Source organism: Blennius ocellaris (assembly GCF_963422515.1).
Source record: "Blennius ocellaris genome assembly, contig: SCAFFOLD_464, whole genome shotgun sequence".
Lineage (NCBI taxonomy): Eukaryota > Metazoa > Chordata > Actinopteri > Blenniiformes > Blenniidae > Blennius > Blennius ocellaris.
In genome coordinates, this window is record NW_027661904.1 from 2,501 (window position 1) to 11,630 (window position 9,130).

General features: G+C 51.5%; 1 protein-coding gene across 1 annotated transcript in view; it reads left to right on the top strand.

Moving 5' to 3' along the window:
- Positions 1-9,078, top strand: part of fam20a (FAM20A golgi associated secretory pathway pseudokinase) — an 11,090-nt gene extending 2,012 nt beyond the window's left edge. The window contains exons 2-11 of the mRNA XM_080522119.1: positions 1,780-1,973; positions 2,082-2,132; positions 2,949-3,027; positions 3,776-3,868; positions 4,653-4,768; positions 7,401-7,581; positions 7,660-7,769; positions 8,250-8,331; positions 8,411-8,470; positions 8,761-9,078. Coding sequence (XP_080378245.1) covers positions 1,780-1,973; positions 2,082-2,132; positions 2,949-3,027; positions 3,776-3,868; positions 4,653-4,768; positions 7,401-7,581; positions 7,660-7,769; positions 8,250-8,331; positions 8,411-8,470; positions 8,761-9,010 — 1,216 coding nt within the window. The 3' untranslated portion in view covers positions 9,011-9,078. The remainder of the gene's footprint in view (positions 1-1,779; positions 1,974-2,081; positions 2,133-2,948; positions 3,028-3,775; positions 3,869-4,652; positions 4,769-7,400; positions 7,582-7,659; positions 7,770-8,249; positions 8,332-8,410; positions 8,471-8,760) is intronic.
- Positions 9,079-9,130: the final 52 nt, after the last annotated feature.

A 9,130-nucleotide genomic window follows, 5' to 3' on the forward strand; every position in this document is an offset into this window, starting at 1 on the left:
GGGAGCCAAAACCCCAAATCTGCCGGGGGCTCCGGGGGTCCGGGGCTCCGGGGCTCCGGGGGGCTCCGGGGGGGCTCCGGGGGGCTCCGGGGGCCGGGGGGGCCGCCTCACGGTTTCTGATTCCCACGGTGGGATATAATATTTTGGGCTCCTGTGGTGGAAAAAAGAAAAAGCAATGTGAACGTGGGAACCTGAACACAAACTCACCTTCTGACACTAAACCAGGAACTAAACCAGGAACTAAACCAGGAACTAAACCTTGTGTTTCCCAGGACTTTCTCGTCAGAAGTCCAGAGCAGCTCAGTTTGCCGGCGCCACACAGAACCTCCACACTTGTGGTTCTCGCAGGATCAAATTCTGCCATAAGAATTCTCCTCACTACTGTTTTCACTGTGGCGGCTGAGCCGGTCTGCGACGCGCCGACTCGGCTTCCCCAGAACCCACAACCTCTCAGTAAGCTACGTTAAAGCCTGGGAATCACAGCGTTTAAAGAATAAGGCAAACTGAAAGAGTCCCTGTGTTCTGACAGGATTTCTGTTTGATTTAAAGTCCACAAGCAGACGACTGCTGGTTTCAGCCTTCAGGCTCCACGTTGAACAGACTGTTGGACGTTCAGCTCCACTTCAGTTCTTTACTTCGAGAACTTCTTTCTTTCTGACGCTTCCTCTCGCGTTTAGCTTGAACGCTTGAAACCAGTGGTTTTGACAAAAAGGTTTTAATTCCCCTCAAATCATGGATGTGGAACATGTTTTAGTTCTGACTTTCATGTTTGAACTTTGAAGTTTTTCTTGTGGCGACAAATTTCTAATATCACAGGAGTCATGTTATCCAACTTCACCTCCTCCTCCTCCTCCTCCTCCTCCTCCTCCTCCTGGTCCACAAACCTCGATCCTCCTCCATTAGAATATTGATCATAGGAGCTACATTCAGAATCTGCTGTGTCTGTGTGAGTTGGACTGGCTCCGCCCACACACACGCCCATCTATGGGAAGTAGGAGGAAGTACTTCCTCTCCAGAGCAGAGCTGCCTGATTGTGGGAGGAGTCAAAGGGGGAGGAGCCTACCTTGATTGTGATTGGCTGAACCCCCGATGACACTATAGAGGGTTTGATTTCTGATTGGCTGCTTGGAGCAACACACTTTTTAAAACCTGGAACAACCAGGGAGAGAGAGGACACACTGTCTTCTTCTGGGACGTCTGTCCTGGTGTGGAGACGGTCAGTACTGCTAGAGGAGACGGTCAGTACTGCTGGAGGAGACGGTCAGTACTGCTAGAGGAGACGGTCAGTACTGCTGGAGGAGATGGTCAGTACTGCAGGAGGAGACGGTCAGTACTGCTAGAGGAGATGGTCAGTACTGCAGGAGGAGACGGTCAGTACTGCTAGAGGAGATGGTCAGTACTGCTAGAGGAGATGGTCAGTACTGCAGGAGGAGACGGTCGGTACTACTGGAGGAGACGGTCAGTACTGCTAGAGGAGATAGTCAGTACTGCAGGAGGAGACGGTCAGTACTGCTAGAGGAGATAGTCAGTACTGCAGGAGGAGACGGTCAGCACTGCTAGAGGAGATAGTCAGTACTGCAGGAGGAGACGGTCAGTACTGCTAGAGGAGATAGTCAGTACTGCAGGAGGAGACGGTCAGTACTGCTTTAGAACCTTTAGGAAGTTGTTCCAGGTCTGTAGACGGTCAGTACTGCAGGAGAACCTTCAGGAAGTGGATTTGGTATAAAATGAGCCTTTAAATGAACATTGCTCGTATTCCTGTTCCCTCTCCCTCCTCAGACACGTGAAGATGTACAACGAGGTGGCGGCTGCGTCCAACATCAGCGTGACGGAACATCAAGTGACCTACGACCCACAAGCCAGCTGGCTGAAGTTCCACCTGGGGATCAGCCGCTACGCCCTCTACGCCCGGGACGACCCCGCCGTCCTCCAGCTCCTCCACGACATGCGGAACATGACCGTGGTCAGCGCAGGTGAAGCTGCTAGAACCGACGGACACTGTCGTGGTCGACGTGTCAGAACCGACATTTGTAGTCTCTGTAGACGAGACGAGTTCTCTGACGGACTTTGTTCTGTTGCAGATTACACTCAAGACGAAAAGGCCCTTAAAGGAGCTTGTGACTGCAGCCAAGGTACGTTCCACTCACTGACTCGTCGTTAGAACCTCAGATATTCACCTTCGACCGGAGTCCATGAGAATCACTGGCAATGATTCCGTGAACGTTAAACGTCACAAGCAGCCGGTTCGGGGTCACGAGGGGCCGGCGGCTCCACGAAGTCTTCAGTGATTTGCTCTCGGGGTTGTTTTGTGATGTTTGCTCTCATGTTAGAACTGCAGCCTGATTTCTGACTGACCTCTTTGTTTCCTGCTTGGCGCCGCCGTCGCACGCCGACCCGCCGCCTCTGTGACAGTGACCGCTGGCTTTTAGTCCTTTGGCACTACAATGTGAGGTTTGCGTCCCCGGGGGAGGACGGCGGCTCCGGGACGGCGGCTTCCGTTCAGAGGCTGAGCTTTGAATTGTAACCGGTTAGCACAGGAGGCTCCGCCCACACCGCCACCTCACCGAGCACCGAGACTCACGATGACCTCATCAGGCGGCGCCGCTGTTCGTCGGGGCCAAAGAAGCGTTCGGTGCCACTTTGAGGTCCCTCTATTTGTCTCCAGGACATTTTTCTCAGCCCCGCGATGAGTCTTAGCTAATAATAGTCCAGAGTTTCTCCGAGCTCGGCAGGTTTCTGCTTCACCTGGAATTAAACCGCCGCCACGTAATCCCGGGCCGTGTGACCAACCGCCCGTCAGGAACGGTGGCTTGGAGAGAAACCTGGTGATAAACACCAGATCCTGGATTCTTCGGCGGCGCGACAAATAATGTTTATTTTGCTGAGCTGGCCAGCGATTCATCCCGGTGCATTGTGGGTAGCAGCGTCTGGTCTGTCTGTCTCTGCAGTGGTGAAGCCCAGTGGACATCACCTCAAACTGGCCCTGAAGATGAGCAACTTCGCTAAAGTCATGTTCAAACCCATGAGGTGAGGAAGTTCCACGTTCTGCCGCTGAAACGCCGTTTGTGCTTCAGCCCGTCGGGCGGCGTGGAAGTATGTCTCTGGCTGATCACTTCCTGTGTCTTCCTGTGTCCTCCTGTGTCTCCCTATGTCCTCCTGTGTCTTCCTGTGTCCTCCTGTGTCCTCCTGTGTCTCCCTGTGTCTCCCTGTGTCCTCATGTGCCTTCCTGTGTCCTCCTGTGTCTTCCTGTGTCCTCCTGTGTCTTCCTGTGTCCTCCCGTGTCTTCCTGTGTCCTCCCGTGTCTTCCTGTGTCCTCCTGTGTCTCCCTGTGTCTCCCTGTGTCTCCCTGTGTCCTCATGTGTCTTTCTGTGTCTCCGTGTCCTCCTGTGTCTTCCTGTGTCTTCCTGTGTCCTCCCGTGTCTTCCTGTGTCCTCCTGTGTCTTCCTGTGTCTCCCTGTGTCCTCTTGTGTCCTCCTGTGTCTTCCTGTGTCCTCCTGTGTCTCCCTGTGTCTTCCTGTGTCCTCCTGTGTCTTCATGTGTCTTCATGTGTCCTCCTGTGTCTCCCTGTGTCTTCATGTGTCTTCATGTGTCCTCCTGTGTCTCCCTGTGTCTTCCTGTGTCTCCATGTGTCCTCCTGTGTCCTCCTGTGTCTTCATGTGTCCTCCTGTGTCTCCCTGTGTCTTCCTGTGTCTCCATGTGTCCTCCTGTGTCCTCCTGTGTCCTCCTGTGTCTTCCTGTGTCCTCCTGTGTCTTCCTGTGTCCTCCTGTGTCTCAGGCAGCAGAGAGACGACCAGACTCCGGAGGACGTCTTCTATTTTGTCGACTTCCAGCGACACAATGCAGAAATCGCTGCGTTTCACCTGGACAGGTGTCTCCACGTTGTCTTCACACCTTCACACCGAGGACAAAGTCCAACACACCTGATTGCAATGAGGGGCTCGTTACTGGGCTTTTTCACAGCCTTGGTGATGATGTCATCATTAGAATCTCCTTGATGAGGCGCCTCTCGCTCCTCTTTGTACGGGACAGGGGTTCCACAGTATTTGGGATTTATTGAGAAACGATGAGCCGTTGGATTGGAGGATGACAAATCATCGTCCATGCAGACGAACCAATAAATAAATAAATAGATAGATAGATAGATAGATAGATAGATAGATAGAGAGATAAATACACCTTCTCAACCAACTTTCATTGTAAAAGGTAATGAAATAAAACACAAAGTAGTTTTCTGCGCAGACGACTGCAGCATTTCTTTGTACAAGCCGTGATTTCCCCCGACCGGCTGATGAGCCAGAGAGGGACACCTCCTCCTCCTCCTCCTCCTCCTCCTCCTCCTCCTGCTCCTGCTCCTCCTCCTCCTCCTCCTCCTCCTCCTCCCCCTCCTCCTCCTCCTCCTCCTCCTCTCATTCTCCCTGAAGCCTCCAGAGCCAGACGTTATCATTAAGATGAGTCACCGTCTCAGACAGAATTACTCGAGGTTTGTCGTTATCGTCGGGTCGGCAGCTCCTCTGCTCCGCAGTACGATTGTAATCTGATTACAGTTCACCAGGCATGAATGGAGTTTTTCTCTGAAAACGTCCTGTGATAGGAACCAGTTCAGAACCAGCATGTTGATGAATGTGATGTTGGTTGTTGTTGGTCTTCCTCAGGATCCTGGACTTCCGGAGGGTTCCGCCGGTGGCCGGCCGGCTGCTCAACCTCACACAGGAAGTCCTGCAGGCGACCCACAACGAAGACCTGCGCTCCGTCTTCTTCACCTCCCCAGGTACCCTGAGCCACCACTTCCTGTTTATACAGCCACCACTTCCTCTTTATACAGCCACCACTTCCTCTTTATACAGCCACCACTTCCTCTTTATACAGCCACCACTTCCTGTTTATACATCCACCACTTCCTGTTTATACATCCACCACTTCCTGTTTATACAGCCACCACTTCCTCTTTATACAGCCACCACTTCCTCTTTATACAGCCACCACTTCCTCTTTATACAGCCACCACTTCCTCTTTATACAGCCACCACTTCCTGTTTATACAGCCACCACTTCCTCTTTATACATCCACCACTTCCTCTTTATACAGCCACCACTTCCTCTTTATACAGCCACCACTTCCTCTTTATACAGCCACCACTTCTTCTTTATACAGCCACCACTTCCTCTTTATACAGCCACCACTTCCTCTTTAAACATCCACCACTTCCTCTTTATACAGCCACCACTTCCTCTTTATACAGCCACCACTTCTTCTTTATACAGCCACCACTTCCTCTTTATACAGCCACCACTTCTTCTTTATACATCCACCACTTCCTCTTTATACAGCCACCACTTCCTCTTTATACAGCCACCACTTCCTCTTTATACATCCACCACTTCCTGTTTATACAGCCACCACTTCCTCTTTATACAGCCACCACTTCCTCTTTATACAGCCACCACTTCCTCTTTATACAGCCACCACTTCCTCTTTATACATCCACCACTTCCTCTTTATACATCCACCACTTCCTCTTTATACAGCCACCACCTCTTCTTTATACAGCCACCACTTCCTCTTTATACAGCCACCACTTCCTGTTTATACAGCCACCACTTCCTCTTTATACAACCACCACTTCCTCTTTATACATCCACCACTTCCTCTTTATACATCCACCACTTCCTCTTTATACATCCACCACTTCCTGTTTATACATCCACCACTTCCTCTTTATACATCCACCACTTCCTCTTTATACAGCCACCACTTCCTCTTTATACAGCCACCACTTCCTCTTTATACATCCACCACTTCCTCTTTATACAGCCACCACTTCCTCTTTATACAGCCACCACTTCCTGTTTATACATCCACCACTTCCTCTTTATACAACCACCACTTCCTCTTTATACATCCACCACTTCCTCTTTATACATCCACCACTTCCTCTTTATACATCCACCACTTCCTCTTTATACATCCACCACTTCCTCTTTATACATCCACCACTTCTTCTTTATACATCCACCACTTCCTGTTTATACATCCACCACTTCTTCTTTATACATCCACCACTTCCTGTTTATACAGCCACCACTTCTTCTTTATACATCCACCACTTCCTGTTTATACATCCACCACTTCCTCTTTATACATCCACCACTTCCTGTTTATACAACCACCACTTCCTCTTTATACAGCCACCACTTCTTCTTTATACATCCACCACTTCCTGTTTATACATCCACCACTTCCTCTTTATACATCCACCACTTCCTGTTTATACAACCACCACTTCCTCTTTATACAGCCACCACTTCTTCTTTATACATCCACCACTTCCTGTTTATACATCCACCACTTCCTCTTTATACATCCACCACTTCCTGTTTATACAACCACCACTTCCTCTTTATACATCCACCACTTCCTCTTTATACAGCCACCACTTCCTCTTTATACATCCACCACTTCCTCTTTATACATCCACCACTTCCTCTTTATACATCCACCACTTCCTCTTTATACATCCACCACTTCTTCTTTATACAGCCACCACTTCCTCTTTTTTCATCCACCACTTCTTCTTTATACAGCCACCACTTCCTGTTTATACAGCCACCACTTCCTCTTTATACATCCACCACTTCCTGTTTATACAGCCACCACTTCCTCTTTATACAACCACCACTTCCTCTTTATACAGCCACCACTTCCTCTTTATACAGCCACCACTTCCTGTTTATACATCCACCACTTCTTCTTTATACAACCACCACTTCCTCTTTATACAGCCACCACTTCCTCTTTATACAGCCACCACTTCCTCTTTATACAGCCACCACTTCCTCTTTATACATTCACCACTTCCTCTTTTTTCATCCACCACTTCCTGTTTATACATCCACCACTTCCTCTTTATACAACCACCACTTCCTCTTTATACAGCCACCACTTCCTCTTTATACAGCCACCACTTCCTGTTTATACATCCACCACTTCTTCTTTATACAGCCACCACTTCCTCTTTATACATTCACCACTTCCTCTTTTTTCATCCACCACTTCCTCTTTATACATCCACCACTTCCTGTTTATACATCCAACATTTCTCCTGAAGTCCGTCAGGTCAGTCGGTGGAAGTTCCAGAGGTTTACGTGTCTTATTATATAAGATTATATTTGTCCTGCAATAGTATAAAACCAGATTAAATCCTAAATGTTCCCGATTCCATTTCTTCCTCTTAGTTTTTTATTGCCAAACGTTTCCAGACGTCTCCTGCCGACACATCAGATTCAGAGTCTGCAGTTCATGGTGGCGCCACCGGGCGGCCGCCCCCCCCGGCGTAGGAGTCTCAATGGAGCGGTTGCTGGTTCCGTTCCCCTGCCAATGCCTGTCTTTCCCCCCAAAACAGCAAACAACACCTGCTTCTTCGCCAAGTGCCTGTACGTGTGCAAGACGGAGTACGCGGTGTGCGGCGGCCCCGACCTGCTGGAGGGCTCGCTGTCCGCCTTCCTGCCCGGCCTCAGCGTGGCGCCCCGGGTCTCCGTGGCCAACCCCTGGAGCCGCTCCTACACCTTCGCCGGGCGCCAGGAGTAAGGCCGTCCCGCGGGACTCCGGAGCCAAACGGCGGGAAGTCCAAAAACTGAACGTGTCCTCCATCTGTCCCGCAGGTGGGAGGACAATCCCTTCTTCTGTGACACGGTGAAGACGCTGCAGCCCTACAGCTCTGGAAACCGTCTGCTCAACGTGGTGGACATGTCCATCTTTGACTTCCTCACAGGTCGGCGCCACGCAAACACTCTCGTCTCTGTTTGTCCAACTTCTTAGAATCACTTCAGACAAACTTTACCCAATTCTGTTACTGTCTATTCTATTTTATACCCAGACTTTGTCACTTAGCTGTTAATACCAGGGGTCTCAAACTCAGATCCTCGAGGGCCGCAGCCCTGGACGTTCTCCACGTCTCCCTCCCTCAACGTCCTGATGGTTCTTCACCACCTTCAGCACAAAGCCAGACAACGAGCTGCTCATTGCAATCAGCTGTGTGGAAGCAGGGAGACGTGCAAACCGTGCAGGGCTGCGGCCCTCCAGGACCGGAGTTTGAGACCCCTGGTTTATATGATTATATGGTGTATATATTTTTTAATTCTTATTTTTAATATATAGTTATGTGCCTTTTTGCACCGTGGGTCCGAGAGGACTGAAATGTCATCTGTGCTGTGTGTCATGCTTATTGTTGTTGTTGTTGTTGTTGTTGCAGGGAACATGGACAGACACCACTACGAGGTCTTCACCAGGTTCGGGGACGAAGGGTTCCTGCTGCACCTGGACAACGCCCGAGGGTGAGACCGCCGCTCTGCCGACGCGGCGCTTTTCCACACGTTTTAACGCCGACGTTGGTTTTTTTTTTTTCGCCTTCAGGTTTGGGAGACACTCCCGGGACGAGACGTCCATCCTGTCCCCGCTGTCTCAGTGCTGCGTGTGAGTCTGACTTCTGAAAAAAAAACATCCCTTTAGTGCAGGGCTGGGCAATCCTGGCCCTGGGGGGGCCGCAGCCCTGCAGGTTTTCAATGTCTCCTCACATCCACACGGCAGTTAGTGGCTCCTGGTCCAGCTTCCTGCAGAGCCGCGTCATGCTAGCAGGTGTGTTTGAGGAGGGAAACATCGAAAACCTGCAGGGCTGCGGCCCCCCAGGCCCAGGATTGCCCACCCCTGGTCTAGCGGCAGAGCTTCATCCCTTCATCCCTTCATCCCGCCCTCCTCTCCCTCAGGATCAAGCGCTCCACGCTGCTGCGCCTGCAGCTGCTAGCGCAGCCCGGCTTCCTGCTGAGCGACGCGATGCGGGAGTCGCTGCGGGGCGACGCCCTGCGGCCCGTCCTGACGGAGCCCCACCTGCTGGCGCTGGACCGCCGGCTGCAGGCGGTGCTGGCGGCGGTGCGGCGCTGCGTCCGGCGGCTGGGCGAGGCCCAGGTCGTCACCCGGGACTTCGTCACCCCCGCAGAGGGCGGAGGGGCGAGGTAGCAGGCGACTCGGCGGGCGGAGCTGCTGTCCCGGAAGGAGTGTGGCGGTGGAGAACCTCCACCCCCCCCCCCCCCCCCAGAACCCCTCCTCTCTTTCTGGATACCGGCAGACGGCGTTCCT